General features: G+C 51.4%; 9 protein-coding genes across 9 annotated transcripts; 6 read left to right on the forward strand and 3 right to left on the reverse strand.

Annotated features, from left to right (window-relative positions):
* Positions 1-32: 32 nt before the first annotated feature.
* JCM6883_006450 (uncharacterized protein) lies at positions 33-2325 on the reverse strand (the record flags this gene model as incomplete). The annotated part of the gene is made up of 4 exons (XM_076631829.1): positions 33-1249; positions 1311-2022; positions 2083-2128; positions 2195-2325. 4 exons carry the CDS (start codon positions 2323-2325, stop codon positions 33-35), a joined length of 2106 nt encoding a protein of 701 aa, XP_076488165.1.
* An 846-nt stretch (positions 2326-3171) lies between these two features.
* Positions 3172-6164, forward strand: CLF1 (Clf1p; the record flags this gene model as incomplete). Its single annotated transcript, XM_076631830.1, has 12 exons — positions 3172-3228; positions 3322-3477; positions 3559-3614; positions 3684-3759; positions 3818-4139; positions 4201-4346; positions 4410-4772; positions 4836-5009; positions 5081-5161; positions 5240-5704; positions 5767-5908; positions 5971-6164. 12 exons carry the CDS (start codon positions 3172-3174, stop codon positions 6162-6164), a joined length of 2232 nt encoding a protein of 743 aa, XP_076488166.1.
* A 466-nt stretch (positions 6165-6630) lies between these two features.
* On the reverse strand, positions 6631-10602 carry JCM6883_006452 (uncharacterized protein; the record flags this gene model as incomplete). The annotated part of the gene is made up of 12 exons (XM_076631831.1): positions 6631-6806; positions 6870-6957; positions 7024-7940; positions 8007-8426; positions 8489-8774; positions 8835-8947; positions 9016-9170; positions 9246-9449; positions 9531-9781; positions 9843-9902; positions 9967-10011; positions 10075-10602. The coding sequence occupies 12 exons, from the start codon at positions 10600-10602 to the stop codon at positions 6631-6633; spliced, it is 3243 nt and encodes a 1080-aa protein (XP_076488167.1).
* Positions 10603-11798: 1196 nt separating this feature from the next.
* On the forward strand, positions 11799-13100 carry RPP0 (60S ribosomal protein uL10 RPP0; the record flags this gene model as incomplete). Its single annotated transcript, XM_076631832.1, has 4 exons — positions 11799-11865; positions 12078-12555; positions 12623-12979; positions 13070-13100. The coding sequence occupies 4 exons, from the start codon at positions 11799-11801 to the stop codon at positions 13098-13100; spliced, it is 933 nt and encodes a 310-aa protein (XP_076488168.1).
* A 1628-nt stretch (positions 13101-14728) lies between these two features.
* On the forward strand, positions 14729-15697 carry JCM6883_006454 (zinc finger MYND domain-containing protein; the record flags this gene model as incomplete). Its single annotated transcript, XM_076631833.1, has 3 exons — positions 14729-14866; positions 14955-15158; positions 15242-15697. The coding sequence occupies 3 exons, from the start codon at positions 14729-14731 to the stop codon at positions 15695-15697; spliced, it is 798 nt and encodes a 265-aa protein (XP_076488169.1).
* Positions 15698-16166: 469 nt separating this feature from the next.
* On the forward strand, positions 16167-17053 carry JCM6883_006455 (zinc finger MYND domain-containing protein; the record flags this gene model as incomplete). The annotated part of the gene is made up of 3 exons (XM_076631834.1): positions 16167-16301; positions 16393-16608; positions 16685-17053. 3 exons carry the CDS (start codon positions 16167-16169, stop codon positions 17051-17053), a joined length of 720 nt encoding a protein of 239 aa, XP_076488170.1.
* A 610-nt stretch (positions 17054-17663) lies between these two features.
* On the forward strand, positions 17664-18686 carry JCM6883_006456 (zinc finger MYND domain-containing protein; the record flags this gene model as incomplete). Its single annotated transcript, XM_076631835.1, has 3 exons — positions 17664-17804; positions 17908-18108; positions 18174-18686. The coding sequence occupies 3 exons, from the start codon at positions 17664-17666 to the stop codon at positions 18684-18686; spliced, it is 855 nt and encodes a 284-aa protein (XP_076488171.1).
* A 126-nt stretch (positions 18687-18812) lies between these two features.
* Positions 18813-19875, reverse strand: CRD1 (cardiolipin synthase; the record flags this gene model as incomplete). Its single annotated transcript, XM_076631836.1, has 4 exons — positions 18813-18891; positions 18970-19130; positions 19196-19281; positions 19350-19875. The coding sequence occupies 4 exons, from the start codon at positions 19873-19875 to the stop codon at positions 18813-18815; spliced, it is 852 nt and encodes a 283-aa protein (XP_076488172.1).
* A 150-nt stretch (positions 19876-20025) lies between these two features.
* Positions 20026-21993, forward strand: JCM6883_006458 (uncharacterized protein; the record flags this gene model as incomplete). The annotated part of the gene is made up of 4 exons (XM_076631837.1): positions 20026-20298; positions 20360-21203; positions 21291-21647; positions 21731-21993. 4 exons carry the CDS (start codon positions 20026-20028, stop codon positions 21991-21993), a joined length of 1737 nt encoding a protein of 578 aa, XP_076488173.1.
* Between the last annotated feature and the right edge of the window lie 218 nt (positions 21994-22211).

Here is a 22211-nt window from a genome sequence, read left to right on the forward strand (position 1 = left end):
AGGCCGAGAGAGACAGACGGAAAAGGAGGGTTTCATCGCTTGAAAGCGGAGAGACTACTTCGTTTGGCGAGGGTAGGGGCGCACTTGACGATATTCTTTCGATCGGTTCGACCAGCGACGGCTGTTTTGGGCTTCTTCGAGAAGGGGTTTGAGGGAGTAGAAGATGGTTGACCGCGGATCGAAGTCGTGCTGGAAACGGAAGCGGATCGAGCAGAGGAGGGAGGCAAGAGGGGTCGAACTCGAGGAGTTTCAGGAGTTGACGATACGGATGGGCGAGGAGACGACGATGATAACGGAGTATCCTGATCAAGCTTGCGCTTCTTCTTCTTGAGTAAAGTGGCTCCTTCTTGAACTTTCTGTGCGGGTACCCGAATCGCTTTTCCAACGAGATCCGTTTCTTCCTCCTGCTCTTGAACTGCTGTCGTTGTACGTCGTCGCTCATACGGTGGAACGAACGGGATATATCGCAAGAGGGTGAGTTTCGATTGTTCGGCCGCGACGATAACTCGATCAGGTTTCGGAATCGGTTTCCTGCCGGCGTAAAACGAGAACCCTCCGCTCGTTTTGTCCTCCCAAATCCTCAACTCCTCTGCTTCTTCCTCTCTCAACATTGTTCTCTTTTCCTCCTCATCTTCCGTATCCGAAAAAGGCTCCCTCTCCCTCTGCCGTGCTGTGACTTTCTTCGTTCCTTGATCGTAAAGAGTCGATCTCCCTCCTACTCGACCTTGACCGACCCATTCTCCTAACGCTACCCCATCGCCAAGTCCATTCCTGAATGCAGCTCCTTTCTCTCCCATAGCTCTCCCGTCTTCGTCGACTAATTTTCGAGCGAGAGATTTCGTGCTCGTGAGGTTCCCGAAGGCTGAATGATGAGTCGCTCGAGCAGATCCCGAGAAGGTCGAGAGAGCGATTTGTTCGTTGTAGAGTTCTTCGGAGGTTCTGTCGTGGTTTGCTTTCGAGGCAGATGAGGCTGGTCGACGAGTCATTGCTGAGAGGTGGATCGAAAGTTGTTTGAGTAGAGGTGATCGGATGGTTGTTTCGAGGGTTTGGACGGGACTGTGATGGACTTGAGCGAGGTGATGTAGAATGGAGAGGGTACGAGAAGGGGAGAATCCTCCTCCGAATAGTTGAAATTCAATGAGAGTTTGGGTAAGATCTTTTCGAGCTCGAGGGGTCGACCAAGATGGGGAGATGTTCTGATTGCTCAGTTGGGTGATAACTTGAGCATTACATGCGGTGTTTCGGAGATCTGCTCGAGGTTCTCAGACAAAGTTAGCAAGTTCGCAAGATCGAGAGCTGAAAGAACTGACCTAGCATCCTCAAGTTCGCCAATTTCGACAGCTTTGCGACTCCATCGTTCGTGACCCGAGTCAATCCTCTCAGTGACAGTACTTCGAGATGTTTGTAGGCGTCCGAATCGGATGCGGCTCGCGAGATCCAAGCGATTCCCGTGTCCGTGACTGAAGTGTTGTCCAGCTTGAGGACGGCGAGAAAGTTCGAAAGTGGGTTCCGGAGTTTGTATACGTCCGAATCGGTGAAGGTACGATCGTTCGAGAGGTCGAGAGTAGCGAGAAAGAAGGAAGGAACGATCGAAGGTTGCTGAATCCAAAGCCTCGCAGCTTCCTCGTTGTGCTCCTTGAGGACGTCAAGTTCCTCCTGATCACTCGATACGACGAGTCCTTTGTATGTCTTGTACCGATTTGGGAGATCCAGTCCAAACTCGAGGGCGAAATCTAGCCAGAATTCGAAAGGAAGTAAACCTTCTGCGTCGTTTCTGATCCCCTTTACGCGGTCGAACAGCGGTTTCACGTGCGTCCGATGACGAACCGAGTCGAGTGCGACAAGTTGCGCAGGTTCTCCATAGTTTTCCGCTACGATTTCGAGGCAACATTCTGCGAGAGAGGGAACCGAGTCGAGAAAAGGTCGATCTTGCGAGCTGTTTCCGCTTCTATAATCGAGGTAGGCGCGTCGATCGAATTGTACTCTCGTTCTGACTGGTCCAGAGGGCCCTAGATTGAAATCCTGTCGAGCAGGAGGTCTTCAGTCGCGCCGAGGAGCGTTCAGAATCCGAAGCAGGCTCACCTGGTAGCCTACTCCGCTATGATCACTATAGGTCAACTTGGATGTCCTGAATACACCATTTGAGGTCAGTCAGACCCTTCTTCCACGCTGCTGTCGCTGATCGTTGACTGACCGTTTCTCTCTCGTCTCCTTCTCCCGCTCTCGCTTCTCCTGCTGCCGTTTCCGCTTGTACTGCTGATGTTCCCGATCTTTCTCCTTCTCTGCGGCAGTTGGGCGTCGCGGCCGGTAAGGTTCGTCGAACATTCGAAGGTAGAGGTACGAGACCAAGGTTTCTCGCAAGTTTCGGTGGTCTTTTTCGCGGATTGCTCTCCTTCTCGAGACCAGGCAGGCTCAACATGGAGAGGGAAGAAACCCTGCTCTCAAGTTATGCCGCCTGGCTCAAGAGGCGAAAAAAGGATTCGCTTGCAATTTTCGCATTTCGAGCTTTCGTGCGACTTTGACGGCGAAGAAGCTATCTGTCGAGAACGTTTTCGCTCGATATCGCCACGTAGCATCAAGACGTCTTTTTCCTAGCTTCGAAAGCCCAGAGATGACTCAGGTGTCGACGCACAGACTGCGAAAAGCTTCTGTTTTCGCTCGATCGAGGCTTTTGACATGCTCTACTTCCGTCTTCCGGACTGGAGAACCCGACGGAGACAGCTATCGTCGAGATTGACTTGTTGGTAGCGATAGAGCGCCGCCCACATGACAGAGAGTTCCGGAACCGATGAGAACTCCGTAAAAACGAAAACGACCGATAGCGGAACGAGACCTCTGTTCTTCGTTCGCTGAGCAACCGCATCAATGATCCACATCACAGTGACTGATCACAAGCGCCAGAACGAGAGCGGTCAAGCCGAGGCACAGCGCGGGAAGGAAGCGAAAGGAAGCGAAGTCGGCGAATCTGACGAGAAACGAAGTGAGAAACCGTGGGTCCTGCCTATGCGCACGTAGCTAACATCCCTGAACGGCCTCTACGCTCTTAGTCGACGTCGAGAAAGTCAAGTGAAGGGTAGAAGGACAAGAAACGAATCCGAGAATCGCTCCCCTCAACTTCTCACTTTCGCCCCGTTCAACTCGATAGATAGTCCACCAGGACGCTTCGTCAATATGTCAGGCCGTGAAGGATCCGGACGAGTCAAGAACAGGGCGCCCGCGGCGATCCAAGTCAGTTTCATCTCCATCACTCTCATCTCTCTCGATCAACACATCCCCTTGTAGACCAATGAGCTGACTCCAGAGGACAAATGAACCGGATAGATCACTGCGGAACAACTGTTACGTGAAGCAGCTGATTTCCAAGAGACTACAGCACCGAAACCTAAACAACGAGTTGAGGACTTTGAGGAACTCCACGAGTACAGGGGAAGGAAGCGACAAGAATTCGAGGAAGTCATTCGAAGAACTAGGCAGAACGTAAGTCGTATTTCATGGGACAGAGCGAGAGATTCTCTCGCTAATCCCTCCCTCCCTCTCTTCGCTTCGCCCCGACCGTAGATTTCGGCATGGGTCAAGTACGCAAATTGGGAAGCTAGTCAAAACGAGTTCCCTCGGTAAGCTCGTTGCAGCCGCTTCCTCCGCCTGACCTTGGAAATTGACCCAATCCTTCTTCAATCCGACAGGTCTCGATCAGTTTTCGAGCGTGCGCTCGATGTAGAACCCAGCAGTCTGAAGATCTGGCTCGGCTACACCGAAATGGTACAGTGCAACCGCCTATCATTCCCTTGCTCCTGCTGACGCCTGCTTCTCTCACCAGGAATTGAAAGCGCGAAACATCTCTCACGCCCGCAACCTATTCGATCGAGCCGTCACCCTCCTTCCCCGAATCGATCAAATCTGGTACAAATACGTCTTCCTCGAAGAATTACTCGGAAACGTTGCTGGAGCTCGACAAGTATTCGAACGATGGATGGCATGGGAACCGGATGAGAAAGCTTGGAGCGCCTACATTAAACTCGAAGTGAGGTACAACGAGTTGGATCGTGCGAGTCAGATTTACGAGAGGATGGTCAATTGTCATCCGGAACCGAAGTCATTTATCAAATGGGCTAAGTTCGAGGAAGAACGGGGAATGCTCGGTTGGTATCCTCTCCGATCACTTACAGGAGATCGTATGAACTGACGCTCTGCTTTTCTCAGATCGAGCACGGGAAATCTATCAGATGGGATTCGAATTTTTCGGTCAAGACGAAGAAGGAAGCGACAAATCTCAATCGCTCTATTCGAGTTTCGCAAAGATGGAAGTCAGACTGAAGGAATACGATCGTGCTCGAGTGATCTACAAAGTGAGATCACCCGCTGACTTCTGCATTCAAAGCGGTGACTGACCTCTTTGCATTCTCGTTCAGTTCGCTCTCGATCGATTACCTCGTTCCCGCTCAACTCAGCTCTACGCCGCCTATTCGAACTTCGAGAAACAGCACGGTACAAGGGTCGGTATCGAAGTGACAATCCTCGGTAAACGACGACTGCAGTACGAAGAGGAGCTCTCGCACGAATCGAGAAACTACGATGTCTGGTTCGACTATGCTCGACTCGAGGAGGACGCGTGCAGAGGTGATGGGAACAGTGAAGATGGGATCAAGCGGGTGAGGGAAGTGTACGAGAGAGCGGTCGCGCAGGTACCGCCGACGAGGGATGAGAAGAGACATTGGAGACGGTACATCTTTTTATGGCTCAATTACGCACTCTTCGAAGAGCAAGAAACGAAGGTGAGTCGTCCCTCGCTTCCCTCCAGCAGGCCATGCTGACCGCTCCGGTGACGAACTCTCTAGGATTTGCAACGAGCTCGAGAAATCTACCGAGCGTGTTTAAAATTGGTTCCGCACAAGCAATTCACGTTCGCGAAAGTATGGATTCAATTCGCCGAGTTCGAGATCCGTCAACAAGAGCTGGATGCAGCGAGGAAGATTCTCGGGACCGGAATCGGAATGGCGCCGAAGGAAAAGGTGAGTTTCTCTCCCTCGTTCTTCGTTCAAAGGAAGAGGGACTTATCGACTCCCACTATCTCACTCTACAGCTATTCAAGGAGTACATTGATATCGAATTGAAACTGCGAGAATTTGACCGCTGCCGAACACTTTACCAAAAATGGATCGAGGTACGCTCTCTGACCTTTTCTACGTTTCTTTTCTTGTCGTTTAGAGACTGACTCGCTCTTCGTGAATACAACGCGCAGTACGACCCTTCGAACGCGACAGCATGGATCAAATTCACCGAACTTGAAACGATTCTACAAGATCACGACCGAGTTCGAGCGATTTACGAGATGGCGGTTGATCAACCTTCGATGGACATGCCAGAGCTCATTTGGAAGTCTTGGATCGACTTCGAGTTCGAGGAGGAGGAATACGACCGAACTCGCGAGTTGTACGAGAGGCTGTTGAGGAGAACGAGTCACGTCAAGGTTTGGGTTTCGTTTGCTCAATTCGAGGCGAACGCTGGATTGGCCGAAGCGAGAACTCTCAGTGGAGAAGACGAGGACGAGGACGAGGAAGAAGAGGAGGGAGAGAAAGCAGAGAAAGAACCGAAGGAGATTGATCAAGAGGCAGTCGAAAAGGCGAAACAAGATGGATTGGAGCGAGCTCGAAAGGTTTACGAACGTGGATACGCCGATCTCAAGAACAAGTCACTCAAGGACGAGGTACGTTCTCTACCCCGTCTCATGCTTTCTCAACGAAATGCTGACGATCCTTTCTTGCTCAGCGTGTCGTGCTCCTCAATGCCTGGAAGGAGATGGAGATCGCTCACGGAGATGCCGAACATGTCGCAAAGGTCGAGGCGATGTTCCCGAGGGTCGTCAAGAAGATGCGCAAGGTCGACGACGATTCTTCGATGATGGAAGAATGTAAGCTTATCGTATCTCTCTCACATCCGAATGTCTTGATACTAACCTCGGAACCACTTCAGACTACGACATGATCTTTGCCGACGACGAACAAGCTTCGAACCCTGCTTCGCTCAAATTCCTCCAACTCGCCGCCGAATGGAAGAAGAAGCAGGCCGCTCTCGCAGCTTCCGCTCCTTCCGTTCCCGCTACCGAGGAGGAGAACGACGAGGACGACGAGGACGAGGAAGAGGAGGAGGGTTCGGATGAAGAATAGTTACGCAGTTAAAACTTTGTGATGTCTGTAATCTGCCAAAGTTGTTCTGTCTTGTCCCTCTCCTGTAAGAAGGCATCTGCTCGCTGCCTGGAATCGCTCTCTGAGCCGTGCGTAGTAGGAAGAGAGTTGGCAACGAAATGGTTGCATCCGAAACAAAGAGAAATAGCGAACGAAAATCCGACCGAATATGACCCCAAACAAACCGATGTTTTTGAAACTAGAAACAACAGAGAACAATGATATGAAGGGGGAGAGAGAGCATGCTGCGTGTATGTGTGCTCGAGAGATGTGCGATGAAAATATTGCGAAAGAGATTGAGGAAGAGGAGAATATGAACAAGGGCGGATGGAGTGAGGAAATGCAGATTAAGGAGCGAAGTGTAAGTAACGAGTAGTAAGAAAAGAGGGTTGAAGTATTAGGTACAGGATGTTGCGAGGTGGGAAGAGAGAAAAAGAGAAGGGAACGATTATTGATTCGATCCTAGGACTTCAGCTTCTCGTTGTAGCTTGAGTTCTGGGTGTAGTGCTTCGGCTCGTCGTCGATCGGCGATGAAGAGGTACTTCTTGAGACTGTCCTCCGAAACGGGCTTTGTCAGAACGAACGAAGCTCCTTGCTCGAGGTATTGTTCTTGATCCGACAACACTGCGATGGAAGGAAGAAGCGTCAGACTCTATTACTACCTACAGAGAACAGGTGAGGACATACGAGCATTCGCGGTAACTCCGACAACGAGATCATCTCGTCCGAGGGCTCGGAGTTTCGTGCCGAGTTGAACTCCTGACATGACCGGCATCTGCAGCGATTGAACGAAGCGTTAGTCGATGCAACAACTCGAAAGCACACAGGTGGGAGGACGCACCTGGTTGTCGAGGAAGACTATATCGAAGTTTTTGTGAGCGTCGACTCCCGATCTCGGATCGATTCCGAAAGCCGTCTTCTTCTTCTGATGAGGTCTCATTTCCCCCCTCTCTTCCGCATCGAAGGCGTCTCCATCCCGTATCTCAGTGATCTCACCCTCTTTCCCAGGTTCAGGAGCGAGCATCATGTCGAGAGCGATTTTCCCGTTTTCAGCACTTTCGACCGCGCATCCAAGTCGGCTCATCATTCGACCCATGAGTCGACGAGTGAGATTGTCGTCGTCGACTACGAGGACTCGGAGAGGTCCATCGGGGAATTCGAGTTTCGGAGGAGCGAATTTCGTCGGTTTCGGGACGGAACTGAGAGCGGGAGTCGAAGGGACAGAAGTTACGACGGGAGCGGAAGCGATTGACAGAGGGGAAGATGGGAGGGTGACGTTTGCGGGAGCTGATTGTGTCGAGATGTGCGAGTAAGGTTCAGGTCGATGAGGAGGATCGAGAGCGAAAGGTTGATCGGCGGCGAGAGAAGTGAAAGCGGGATGCTCTTCTGTCGGAGAGGTGTTGCCTCGAATCGTCGACTCTCCCGAAGAAGCCTGACCGTAGATCATTGGACGAGATTCTGTGTCGGAAGTGAACGATTTTCGGACCGGGGAGGAAGGGGAAGTTGCAGTTGAGACGGACGAAGTTCGAGTACGGTCGGGAGATTCGTCGACGCTGATAGCCGTAGGATCGCGTAAAGAGGAGACAAATCGGTAGTCGGAAGCTGAAGAGTCGCTTAAGGGAGAGATGTCCTTGTCTTTCGAGCAAGGAGTCAAGTTGCCCGGCGATTTGCTCGAACGCTTGTTGGGATCCGCAAAGTCGCCTCCTTCCCTCGTTTGAAGACCGATCGCGAACGGCAATTCGACCCAAAATGTCGAGCCTGTGGAGGAGGCGACCTTGTTAGTTCGGGCACGAAGGAAACTAAATGGCAAGTCGTCCAACTCACCTTGTCCGACTTTCGATTGAACTCCGAGACGTCCACCGCTCAACATGACGATTTGACGAACCAAACTCAATCCGAGTCCGGTACCCTTTCCACCTTGCATTCTTCCGACATCGGTTTGAACGTAGGGGGAGAAGAGACGATGCTCTGCGATTTCGGCGGGTCGGATTCCGATTCCGGTATCTTTGATCTCGAACCGAACTACGAGCATCTCTTTCGATTGGGGAGAGATCTCTGACTCGTGCTGTTGGAGCCGACCGGCGGAAAGACGAGGAGAATACGTCTCGGAGGTCGCATCGGAAACGGCGAAATCGGTAGGGGAAAGTTCTGCGTCGTTCGGAAGATGCGATTGATGTTTTTCGATCTCGACGGGGTAGATGAGCTTCGTGTTGATCGTAAGTTTTCCTCCTGAGGGAGTGAATTCTGTGTCGGAAGAAAAGTGTCAACGCTGAATCGAGTTCGAGAGCAGCGAGAGGAGAACTTACTGCAAGCGTTCGAAATGAGATTGCCAATGATTTGACGCAATCGCATCTCGTCTCCCATGAGGATTCCGTCTCCTTCTCTGATGTTCTCAATCGATTGATCCGGGTAAGCAGCGAGTCTAGCGAGTTCGTCAACTCGAGAGTCGAGCGAGGTTTCGAGTTCGAGTCCACGCGCAGCGGCGTCGAGTCGGAGAGGAACGAAGATCGAGCGCATGAGGTTGTGGAGTGAGAAAGGTCGAGAGACGGAAGAGAAGCCTCCTCGTTCCATTCGAGAGAAGTCGAGGACGTCCTGTCATGCGAGAGCAAAGATCAGACAATAGGTCGAAGAGCAGGAGTTAAATGTACTCACGTTGAGAACTTGAGACATCATTTGCAAAGAACCTTCAAGAGCGGAGTATTCGATCGCGTTGTCCGAGTTGGCGTTGAAGACGTTCAATCCTTTCAAGTTTTGTACGGCGAGCACTGGAAACGCCGAAAGAAGATGGTCAGCTGAGTTCCAACGGCTCGAACCTAGTCGAAAAGGGGCTTACGAGCAGTGTTGAGAGGAACTCGAACTTCGTGAAAGATGTAGGAGCTGAACCTTCGCTTCGCGTCCATCGTCTTTCTTTCGTTAATCTGAGCCCTTTGTTTCGCTCGGTATTGCACCTTTAACTCGGCACGAAGCGTGAAGAGTCGTCTCTCAGCCCTGAACGAGTTAAGATAGTGATCAGTGCTTGAACTTCGAAGAGAGCGAGAGAGAGAGAGTGAGGGAATCGCTTACATTTCTGCCATGTAATGAATGCTCATAAGGAATGCATGGAAGAGGATGACGAGGACGACGTTACGAGCCCAGGCGTGACGGATGGGAAGAATCGTGATGGAAACCGTAATCAACCAAGTGGCGGAGAAGAGGAAGGCGAGGATTCGTTTCATGTTCATGGCGAAGAGAGCGATTGTCGGTCCCGAGATTGCATAGTACATCGATCTGAGGGTCAAAATTTTATTGAGGTCAGCGCCGTGGGACTGAGAGAACCTGGAAAAGCCTCGAAGCAAAACTTGGACTCACGACATATAATCCTTTCCTCCACAATGAGGTGTGGCCGTATAGAAACCGCAGGAGTGCATATCGATCAAGAACGCAGTTCCGGTGACCCAAATGCTGGAGAAGACCCAAAGTTGCCAGATCCAAGGTTTCCGTCGAGGAATGTCGAAAGCGGCCAGGACGACGAGCGGAACTGTGAGGACAGGCATGACGGCGTAGAGATGCGCCTCATTCCAGTGATTGAACGGTCGAGGGAGTAGGGCAAGGGTCAAAACCTGGACAGCGAAGAAAGGTAAGACGACACGAGTAAAAATGAGGGAAGAAAGCTTTACTTACCCAGTTGAGGACGAGGTAAAGACTACCGAACAGGTGTCGACTTTTGCTCGTGTACCAAGACTGGATTCGTGAGAAGTCTATCAGCTCGGTTTCAATAGGGCTGGAGAATTTGCACGAAACTCACCTCTTTTTGATAAGCCTCTTCGATCGTCTTGTCGTGATATGATGGCTGAGAGTGTCGAATCTGATCAGCCTATGAGCCGATTGGAAGAAGGAAATAGAGATAACTCACGTTGAAGAATCGAGAAACTTGAGGATAAATCCGATACCTCGCAAATCCGTAAACCGCTTGAAGAGGGCCGTTCGCTTCGTACGTCGTTTGTCTCAAGGAATCATCATCACTCGCCATCGTTCCTACTAATCCAGTCCCCGGACTCGTCCCAGTTCCGCCTCCAGCACGATGACTCGCCGAATTCGAGGCGATCGTTACTTTTTTCCAGCAGTCGTATTCCTCTGATTGTTCAACGACGACTTCATCGATCTCGTCTGCTTCCTCGTGTTTCTCCTCTCCTTCTTTCCATCGCTGACTCGCTGGACGATTCCTCCCAAAACTAGAGCCTGAATCGGATCCGGTCGTGTTTGTCGGGTCTCCGAGACTTTCACTAGGCGCTGAACCGTTCCCTATCCGTCTCTTAAGTTTCGCCCATCTCACTTTGAGTTTGCTGCTGGTACCAGGAGGAACGAAGGCGACTGTGACCGGAGGAGGGAGCATGACTTCCTCTTTGTGTTCCATCATTTGTGCTTCTTTCGCCGCAGACATTTTCTGTAAAGTCTATTCGTAAGATTCGGGCGATTTGACGATCAGGCGGAGGCGTACTGCGAGCGGAGACGATGTGAAAAAAAGGGCGAGGTTGAAGCGAGCGGAAGTGACGCGTTTGCGCGAGGGGCTCTTACTCGAGGGGACGTTCGAAGGCGGTATAGAAGAGGAGTGCTGAGTAGGCGGTACCGAGGATGTAGGAACAGAGAGGGAGGACAAGGCCGAACGAGTGATCGAGGGAAGCTGAATAGACCGCGGCAGGTGAGAGCCTGCTTTGTAGGCGCGCCGGAAGTGAACTGGGCGGCGGAAGGAGGCGGTAGACTTCCTCTCTGTATTGGTTGTCGTGAGTTGAGAGCGAAATTTGACGGAAGAGTGAAGAGAGATGGACAGGAACCCCGAGCGAGGATTTCAACCTTTTTTCGCCGGGAGAAATCTCGACCTTTCTTTCCCTTCTCTTCTCATCGTTCGAATGAGTCCCTTGCAACTCGCGCACTCCTTGTCGCTCGCTCTTCCAGGCACTCGTCATAAGCTGTGCACTTTCTCTCTCTCCCTGCCTCTCGCTTCGTTCAGTCGAGGCTTTGGTTTCTGCGAGGCGTGGTACGTTGACAAGTTGTGAGCGAACGCTCGATCCCGCTGCGATCTTCGCCTCTCGCGTGCGCGGTTTCACCCTTCTTCCAAGAAGACGAAGTTAAAAAACGATGATGCAGCGAGAGTCGAGCTTGTCCCTTTTCTTGTCGATTTTCGAGCAGGGGAGGCCTGTAGCCGCTTCCAGTACTGTTCAATTACGCGTCTCTAGGACGTGACAGGAGCGCGGAAACGGAGGGAAGTTGGAAGATCTTGGGAAAATAGAAAAGTGTCGAAGTCGAAGTCCTCTCCTCTTTTTCTGTGATCCGTCAACTCGCCTCCAGGTTAGTCAACCGCCTGTTTCAGCGATGGAGAGAGTGATAGTAGATCGCTACAACTAGCTATCACTCTCCTCCATGGCTTCAAACAGCTCTCATCGCCGTTGCTGACAATTTTTCACTTCTCCTCTCACCTCCCTCCCCCGCTCCTCCTACACCTCGTGCGCCCTCGCCAACTCCGCTTGAATTCAACAGCAAGTCTTTAAATTCTTTGAGCGCCGGCAGACTCAAGGGCAGACTTGCACTCCACTTCCTTACAACCCTCCTCCAAAACACCTCCTTTTCGACTCAGCAACCATGGTTCGTTCCCGCGATGACAAGTTGGCGTACTTCGCCAAGCTCAAGGACTTGATCGAGACTTACCGTTAGTTTCTATTCTTTCTTTACATCTCGAAGCAGAGGGAATGTTGGAAGAGGAGGACGGTCATCTCTCGGTCTCTAGCACGAGTGTTACGTCGGGTACAACGTACCGGAATGAGCTGTAGACAGTCAGGACGATAGAGAATAGTTTGAAGGAGATCGAACGAGGAACGAGGAGAAAATGAAAACTGACTTGCTCTCGTTTCTCTCTCTCAGCCTCGATCTTCATTGTCAACGTCGACAATGTCGGATCCAACCAAATGCACCAAATTCGTCAAGCTCTCCGTGGCAAGGGACAAATCCTCATGGGAAAGAACACCCTCGTTCGTCGCGCTGTCCGACTCATCCTCGCCGACAACCCCGACTTCGAACGTTTCCTCCCCCACGTCCGTGGTAACGTTGGATTCGTCTTCACCTCGGCAGACCTCAAGGAAGTTCGTGACGTTATCGTCGAGAACAAGGTCGCTGCTCCCGCCAAGGCTGGAGCTGTCGCCCCCAACGACGTCTACGTTCCCGCTGGAAACACTGGTATGGAACCCGGAAAGACCTCGTTCTTCCAGGCTCTTAACATCCCTACCAAGATTGCCCGTGGTACGATCGAAATCGTCTCCGACATCCATCTCGTTCCCGCTGGACAAAAGGTCGACGCTTCGCAAGCTACCCTCCTCAACATGCTCAACATCTCTCCGTTCACGTAAGCTCTAGCTCTACTTTCTCTGACTGTCTCGAAGCTGTAATTGACAATCTTCTGCGTGGTACAGTTACGGTATGAAGATCATCCAAATCTTCTCCGAAGGTCAACTCTTCCCCGAATCCGTTCTCAACGTTTCCGAGGATGAGCTCCTCGAGAAGTTCATGTCGGGAGTCAAGGCCATCGCTTCGATCTCGCTCGCGATCAACTACCCTACCCTCGCCTCGGTTACCCACTCGCTCGTCAACTCGTACAAGAACCTCCTCGCGATCGCTCTTGCTACCGACATCACCTTCGAGGGTGCCGAGAAGGCCAAGGCTTACCTCGAGAACCCCGAAGCGTTCGCAGTTGCCGCCCCTGCCGCTTCCGACGCTCCCGCAGCAGAAGAAAAGAAGGAAGAGGCCGCCAAGGATGAGGAGGAGTCTGAGTAAGTATCGCATCCTCTCTCCTCTCTAAGTTACTTGATCTGTGTTGAACTGACTGTATAATTTCTCTTTCTTTCGTCGTGCGTTTTCAGTGACGACATGGGTTTCGGACTCTTCGATTAAACAGATCGTTCCCTGATAGTCTGAAAAGGATAATGATGGAGTTGAGTGGGAAAAAAAGGATGGAGTCGTTGGAGTTCTTCCGTTCTTCCTTCTACTTATTTCTCCCTTCTTCTTCTTTGTTGTCCCTCGTCAGTTGTTCACCCCCACCGTGTCGAAATGGTTCATCTTTCTGTTTCGTCATGGTACCCCTCCTCTTGTCGGTCTGAGAGAGACTCGCGAGAGAGCTTCGTTTGAAAAAAACAATCGCTACAAAAAGAGAGAAGATTCAGAGAGAGTGTTCGGCGGTGAGAGCAGCAAAAACGGGTTTCTTCTCTCGCCGGGGTTCGAACCCGGGACCAGTACTTGACCTTTACTACGAAATAGTCGCATAAGAGTAACACTCTGCCAACTGAGTTACGAGAGATTACCCGCGTCATCGTGTAGCTTTTTCAGTGCGAGACAAATTGAGCGAATTCTGATTCGAGTCCGAGCGTGAAAAAAAAAACCTTCGCACAGGCGGTCGTATTGCATCCCGTGCAGTCGTCCTCTCTTTCATAAGGCGGAGAGCTCAGAATTTCTCGGAGCCTCCGTTAACATCCTTCTTGCACACAGGCTTGCACAAAGCCCAAGCATCTCTGACTCCTTCGGACTCAACGAATTCAAAGTCCCTCTTACCAACGACTTTGTGCGATTAGAATCGTCCAGTGCGATTCGAAGGCGAGAACCTTCCATGTGTACTGTCAACACCGCTTGCCACACCCGAGTCTCACAGTAAGAGGTCGACTCAGTCGTGACGCAGACGGAATGGAAGCGGAAAGACTCGAATGGGCAGATCAGATGTCAGTGACAGCGATAAGAATCTTTGACATGCGCTCTCGCTCCGATACCGGATAGTTCGAGGTTGGTGTCTCACTCTCTCTTGGCTCTAACTGATGTGCTGTCAGCAAGCGAGCGACTTCCTGTTCCTGCGAGGCAAACAAAAGACTTGGGACTCTCGAAGCAAGCCGGGGGGCAGCTCTGCTCAAGCAACTCGAGACGCCTTTGCCTGGGAGCTATCTCGACCTGCTCCGTCTTACGAAGAATGAGCCGAGCAGACGGCTTTACCGGTGGCGGCGGAAAGGCGAATTAAAACGGAGACGAATTTCGACGTCCAGCATTACCAGTACTATATAAATGCTAATGCTTTCATTGTGCACCTATACATCGTGCACCTATAGCTCAGCGGCAGAGCGGTCGACTGCAGTCTCTCGAGCGCATCGTCAGGTCCCTGGTTCAAACCCGGGTGGGTGCTTACACTTTTGCATCCCGTCCTGTGTTCGGGGTGGACAACTTATTTTTGCCGTTGTGCGACCGGCGGCGAAGATCCATAGTTTGGCAAACGACCTGCCGCGATGGAAATGAATCGAGCTGAGACGAGGGAGGACTGTTTTTGTTTCCCGCACTCCTCAACTCACGAACTCGCCAATCTCCTCCACACTCAGCGCAGCAATCTTTCAGCAGCCGCAGCGGACCTATAGCACAAGGAGGTACTCGCTCAGACGCACGTTCTCCCCTCGCCCCCTCAGCCAACTTCCTCCAACTCTTTGACTCTCCGACTTCCCACGCTTCCTCTCACCCTTTCTAGCTACGAGCCTCAACCGATACCGATCATGTCCAGTCAGCCGTCGAACCCGGGGGCGTCGGAAGAGTGTGTAGTCTGTGGGAAGAAATGTTATACGAGGTGCTCGGCTTGCTCTTCTCATGGGCTCGATTGGATGTTCTTCTGCTCAAAGGAGCATCAGAAATTCGTCAGTTTGCCTCCCTCTTGCCTCCAGTCCTTCTCCGTCGTCAGATGCCTGCAACTTTGCTCACTCGATTCTTCGCTGTTCTCGACAGATCTGGCCGATTCACAAACGATTCTGCGGAGTCAACGCTTCCCCTCTAATGTGGCCCCTTCTCACCGATGCGGAAGCGGACGAAGCGAAGGAGGTCTTGAAGGAATTACGACGCGAACAATCTGGATCATCAAGAAGAGCGGAGGAACTGGAGGGTTTGGGTTACGTCGAGATAGAAGGACGTAGTACGAGAGGGGACCTCGAGGTAAGGCTGCGCGATATAGTCACAAAGCCGCACGAACTTGAGCGCTGACTTTTGGTCAATCTGTCGTTGTCTCGCCGTTACAGAGCGTCCTACCTCACATCCTCGAAAGCTCGGAACTGGACACGAGGATGTCGACACAGAGTCGATCTTTTTTCGTCGCGGGATTTCGTCGAGAACTATGGAACATCAAGCACAAACTCGCCGGGCCTCAACTGAAAAGTTCAGGACAACGCGCGGAATGGGCAGCAAACACAAATGCACGGGACATCATCGGCTTTGTCCTCCAGAATGAATGCATATCGGATCCGGTTCTGACTCCTTCCGACTCGCAAAAGTGGTTCGACGCCTTAAGGCACAAAGTTCTCATTAATTTCGCCGTCCTCGCTCGCTACTATACCGATATTTCAAGATACGATGAGCTCCGCCCTCTCCTTCAATACACCAGGGACGAAATCGCACGCTACTGCGACAACGTAGTAAGCACCGAGAATCCTGAGCTCGCTCGACGCCTCAAGAAGTCCCTTTCTACTACCTACTAAGCTTTTCTAGTACGATGGAGCCACTTCGCGAGGAAGAGTCTCCGTCAAAGTAGGAGAGAGGTGGGAGCGGGCGGGAGGAGTCGAAGGTCCGTTTCGCTAGAACTTGAAAAGTTGGAATGTTCCTCATCTTTGTTCTTCCGCATTTTCGTAGCCTTCCGAGGGCGACGCACTGTTTCATGTCAGTTCGCTCTCACCGGGCGAGTTACGCACAGTAGAGCTGAGAGCGACTCAGCGTGGGACGAAGAGTCTGTAATTCGCAACTCCTCTTCCTCCTCCACCACCTTTCTCCAGGCTTCCCGCTCTAATAGAGTCAAGGGGTTTTCGCTCTCAACAACGAGCGTCGCTTGGACGCCCTCAAAGCTCGCCTCGTCGGTTTGGAACTTGTCGAACTCTTCATCTCCTCTGCGCTCTCTCTCGCTCTCATCACACTCGGTCGTCCGTACTCCGAGTCACAATCGATCACAAGGCTATGTCCTCTAGTCAACCGCCCGACTCGTCAGGAGATTGCGTTGTTTGCGGAAAGAGATGTTGGACGAGATGCTCGGCTTGTGGTGCTAATGGGACTGAGTGGATGTACTTCTGCTCGACGGAGCATCAGACACTGGTTAGTCCCGTCCCTACGTTGTGGAGTCTGTCTCGCCAGCGAGACTTCTCTTTCTGATCTTCAACTCCACTCACTCGGTCGATTTCGACAGATCTGGTTCGTTCACAAGCGATTCTGTGGCGTCAACTCTTCTCCTGTCTATTGGCCGCTCTTGTCAGAGTCGGAAGCCGATGAAGCGAGGGAGGTCTTGAAAGATTTGCGACGAGAACAATCTGCGAGCGGATCATCAGCAAGACCAGAAGCTTTAAAGGACCTAGGATTCATCAATATGTTACAAAGCGATGGATTCGAGAGACTTGACTTAGAGGTAAGTCAAGTTTGAATCTGCGGGATTGGAGCTCAGATAAACCGATTTACGGACTTTCTTCGTTTTCGTTTGGCAGAGGTTCCTGCCTCAAATCCTCGAGAACTCGGATCCGAGCTGGCCGATGTCGAGACAGGCTCGATCCATGTTCGTAGCGACCTTTCGCCGAGACATTTTCCAGCTCAAGGTCAAGCTAGCGAAGCATCGAGATTCGAATTCACAACAAGCCTTGCTCGATTTGACGCTCAAAGAAGCGAGCAACGATCCAATTGGTTTCGCGCTCTCGATCATCTTGGACCTGATTATGTTCCGCGATAACTCGCCGCGTTGGTTCAACGTCCTATTGCACAAGATTCTCATTCAGGTCGCGATCCTCTGTCGCATGGTGGAGGACGTTTCGAGACCCCTAGGTACGAACCTTTTCTCCATTATACAAGGGGAGAAATAGCACGCTATTGCGATCAAGTTGTCCACGGGATCGACTCCGAGCTCGCCCTTGCCCTCAAAAACCTTTTCGATGACTAAACGATCTCCCGGCAATAAGTTAACGCAGGAGCCGAGGGTCTGTCGACTCGAAGAGAGCTGGAGCGAGAAGAAAGTCGGGCGCAAGTATGTGAACGCGATCATCCACATTCCTTTGTCCGTGTTTGACGGTGCGTCGCTCGTTTGAATGACTGCTCAATTTTACCTTCGTTCCTTCCTTCAGACAACGACGAGACACCACTCTCCTTCGATGCCATCTGCTGAGAAGCCCTTCGGTACGGAGGAGCAGAGCTTGGAAGAGTGAGCTTTCACGATGTCCTAGAATTCCGCCCGTGTACCTACTGCTCGATTCACATCCACCTATCCTCTCGACCGAATCTCTCCCGAGCAGTTCACTCGTCGTTATCGTCGTCATCGCGGAGTTACCGCGGAACAAGGAGAGAGGAGGCGGAACAGCGCACACCGCTCGGGCCCTAAGTTCGGTTCTCTCGTTTCCCATCCTCCTTGCTCCCGACTTCCTCTACCTTCGCACACAATACGCTCTACGGTGCTTCGCTCCTGCATAGGTGCTGGTCATGTCCGCCGACCAATCGTCCAAGTCCGACTCGTCAGGAGAATGTGTAGTGTGCGGCAAGAAATGCTTGACGAGGTGTTCAGCTTGCTCTTCTCATGGGCTCGATTGGATGTTCTTCTGTTCGAAGGAGCATCAGAAACTCGTCAGTATCAGCTATCTCCTCTACGATAATCCTGCCGCTGATTTCGAGGCGAGATACTTTCCTGCCGCCACCTGTCCTCACTGACTCCCTCGTTCGTCGATAGATCTGGTCCGTTCACAAGCGATTCTGTGGAGTCAACTCGTCTCCTCTCCACTGGCCACTCATATCAGATTCCGAAGCCGACGAAGCGAGGGAGGTCTTGAAAGAACTGCGACGAGAACAATCCGGATCCACGACAAGAGCAAAGGAGTTGGAGGGTCTGGGTTTCGTCGAGGCACCAGGAAGAGCTCCTGCTTCTCTTGAAGTGAGGCGACACTTGAAAATTTAGTCGCACGGAACTCTCGGTTCGCTAACGAGTTTGATTCGTAGAGCATCTTACCTCACATCCTCGAGAGCTCAGAATCGGGCATCACGATCACACGACAGTCACGATCCGGCTACGTCGCGGCCTTTCGTCGCGGGATCTGGCGGATCGAGCGTAAGCTCGCCGCGTCTAGATTCTGGAATCGGGAACAATCAACGAAGTGGATGTTCAGGGCAATGGCACGGGATCCTCTCAGTGCCGTCGTCCAACAGCACGCCAACATCGAAGCAGCTCTATTATCCGCTGCCGCTGTCGACTCGCCGAGTTCAACTTTGCGCGACACGTTGACGCACAAAATCCTCATCCTCTTCACCATCGTCTCCCGCGCCTTCGAAATCGTTTCGGACCTTCCTTCGGCGCTTCTTCCTGTAGCTCTTTTCCCTCCATCTCTTATTCCGTTCGTTCGATACACTCAGCAGGAGGTCATACGTTACTGCGACAAAATTTTCGACGGGATCCCCCCTGAGCTCGCTCTCCCGGTCCGTCAGGACCTTCAGATCGTGCCACCTCACTTCTGATCTACGGAGAAGAGTGTCTGTTGAAGGAGAAGGCGTAAGTTGAGCAGGAGATTGGGAAATTCGGTTGGCTCTCAAGTAGTTTCTTTTATGTCTCGTTCTTTCATGTACTCGTCCTCGTTCCCTTGTTCATTTCAGATATTTGATAGCTTTCCCACTACCTACATAACTCAGTCCAGACCAAACCGTAGTACCCGCTACGATCCATCTGTTCACCCAACCAAACAAATCGAGCTCATTAGTCCAAACTCTCTCGTCGGAGAGGCAGGGAAGAAGCAGAACTTACTGTAAAGCAGTCAAAGGCATAGCGATATCGAAAGGTAAGAGTGGACCGACGGTCGTAGTCCCTACTAAGACTAGTTGTAAGAAAGTGTTGTATTTCGAAATCGTCGTTGGATGGACAGAGGCCGAAGGGATCGAGAAATCCCAGTAACGCTTGAAAGTTTTCTGTCATACATCCCATATGTGTCAGACTTCGACGATGAGAGAAGGAGGGAGAGGGAGAAACTGACGGGAGGAGGTAGAGAAGCGTAACGAAAGTAAAAAGCTGATAAGATCAATAAGACGTCTCTGCCTAGGATCAATACAGCGAGAGGCACTACATGCGATATCACTCTTCATCAGCCTCTCAAACAACGAAAGTATTAGAGGAAGATTGATTCTTACTGGGTAACATTCCTCTCATAGTTAAACTGATGACCATGGTCGTCATTAACAATTTATCCGCCGCGGGATCCATGATACTCCCCAACACTGTCCCCATGTTGTACTTTCGAGCGAGGTATCCATCGACGAGATCGGAAACTCCTGCGACGAAGAGGAGAGAGGTTGCGATGCCTAGTTCTCCTTTCACGATGTACCAACCGATTAAGGGACAGGAGAGGATTCGGGCGAGTGTCAAAGCGTTCGGGATAGTGTAGATGTTCTCATGCTTCGTTAGAGTCGGAGAGGGACTGGAAGAGGGAGGTTCAGAGGAAGAGGAGGAAGGAGTTGGTGGTGGTGTTGAGTAGAATCGCCGAGGTTGGATCAAAGTAGATATCCGTAAAGGTGTCCGTGTAGCTGCTAGGGTCGATGACCTTGATAGTAGAGAGGGTAGACGAGCAGCTGAAGATGTGGAGAAGAATGAGGGGAAAGTTTGACGAGAAGTGACTGTTCTACTGAGGAGAGTCGCCGCTCTCAATGAAGATGACATCAGGGTCGGTATAGAGACGCGAGAAGAACGCGCGTTTTGTTGGTCAGTCGAGATGTGAATGATTCGAGGAGAGAGAGAGAAGTTGAAACTCGTTTTCTCCATCTCCTCCGCCCAATCTCGCTCGTGAGCGTGTCAACACGTAGAAGGAGGATGTTGACAGATACTACGAACACGCACGGGATCCCACCGCCAGAACCATTCGAAGTCGATCCTTGTCCTCCCCCTCCTGTTCCTTGTTCGGTTCCCCTTCCTCCTTCCTCCTCGAGCACTACTACGAGCTCGATTCCTCGTTCAACTTCTTCGAAACATCGACCTTCGACTCCGAGTAGTGTAGCGACGACAACTGGGGGCAGTATGACTTGGAGAGAGGAAGAATCAATCCTCAAACATCAATTGAGATCTGCTAAAGCCGAGATTGCTCAAGTGAGCTACCCCTACTCTCTCTGAACATACTCGGAACTGACTTGGGAGTGCGTTCGGATAGTTGCAAGCGAAGTTGGGCATGAAAAACAATGCAGTTCCGTTCAATTCGAGTTCTCCTTCTCGCAAATCCATCTCTGTCTCCTCCCCATCTCCTCCTTCCGACGTCCTCTTGTCCCATTCTTCATCGGAACGACAACTATCAGTATCTCCTACGGCGAATCGAACGAGGAGGACCTCCCTCGCTTCTTCCTCAAATTCGAATCCGGCGGAAAGTTCGACTACCGGTCCTCCTCCTCCCTCCGCCCCTTTGCCTCCAGTTCCATCATTGCCCTCTTCAGCTTCAACGACACCAGCAACTCGGATACCAGTAGCGATCAATTCGATCCAACCTCCCGGCGTAGGACCCGTCGCCCTGAACCGAGCGTTGCTCTCAAACGAAGGTCAATCAAAATCTTCGCCTCCTCAGAACCCTTCCCTCCCTCTCCCAGCAGCCCCTTCTTCCGAGACTTCCTCATCGATCCCGACTGTCTCTGTCCCTTCCCTCACCACGACCGATTCGACTCGTTCTTCCCCCTCCGAAGCCGATTTCCCCGAAGCTCTCGACCGTTCCCTCTCCCCTCCACCTATCCTTCTCGCCGCGCGTCAATCTCGACTCTCCGATCCAACCTACACTCGTACAACTCAATACCTCGCCTCTACCTCCCGCCCAGAGAATCCCTTTTTTTCGTCGGGAACTCCAGCGAGGGAAAGGTTGAGTAAGAGTGCTTCGAGCGCGATGAGTGGAAGTGGGAAAGTCATTAGTGGGTTACAGAGTGAATTGTTGTTGAGTAAAAACGCGTTGGAGAGTACGAGAGGTCAATTGAGGTTGAGTCAGAGAGCGGTGGATTTTTTGGGGAGACAGAACGGTACGTTCTTCCCTCTCTCACCCATTCTCTCCCTTCTCCCAGCCCAGTGAGGGAGGGTTACTGATGAGTATGTGGAGGAACGAGTAGAGGATTTAAAAGAAACGAAAGAACGCCTCAACAACGAGATTGATTCCCTGACTCGCCAACTAACTCGTCGTGAACGAACTACCGAAGAAACCCTTTCCCGAGCACGACTCGCCGAATCCTCTTTATCAACCCTCCAAATCGAGCATAAACAATACGTTTCCTCTCACAAATCCCGAACGAAAGAATTAGAAGAGAGTGAAAAGAGAGCGAAGGAGGAATTGAAGAGGGTTGAAATGGAATATGAGGGGTTGAGGGATGGAGTGAAGAGTATGCAAGGGGGTTGGAAGAGGGATTTGGAGTGGTTGAAACAGAGTTTCGAGAAAAAGGAGAAGGATCTCGAAGCGAAATCGAATGCTCGTACGTCTCTCCCATCTTTGTCTCTCTCTCTCCCTCTCTACGGTCGAGCGGGAAACTGATGAGCTTCTCTCTTTTTTGAATAGTGGAAAAACTCTTGAAGAATCGTACCGAATTATCTACCTCTCTAAGTTCAACAATCGAATCCCTTTCCACAACAACTACGAAATTCAACACCACGTTCGCTAGTGAAACCTCGACGGCTTTACGATCTCTCGAGTTACTGAATACCCGACAGAGGGAAGATTCAGAAAAGGTGGAAGTGGTGAGGGGAGAAATGGGTAGATTGAGGAGGAACATTGAGAGAGCTGAAAGGGGGGAAAAAGAAAGGGAACAGGTTGAGCTGTAACCCTCTCTCTATCTTGGGAGAGCGCTTTGATTGGTTTTAATAGATATACCACATTTGGTCTTTCCTCGTTCTATTTAGTTCTGCCGCACAAAGATATATATACTCAAACTCGAGATGATTTACTCCCCTCGACGTTTTCTTCGTTCTTTCTCTACTGTTGATTAGTTACTTTGTTTCGTTCTTTTATTCAGTCAGTTATGTCACGTCGTTTCCCTGCT

The sequence above is a fragment of the Sporobolomyces salmoneus genome (genome assembly GCF_050403485.1).
Source record: "Sporobolomyces salmoneus JCM6883 DNA, S_salmoneus_JCM6883_v1_ctg20, whole genome shotgun sequence".
Taxonomy (NCBI): Eukaryota; Fungi; Basidiomycota; class Microbotryomycetes; order Sporidiobolales; family Sporidiobolaceae; genus Sporobolomyces; species Sporobolomyces salmoneus.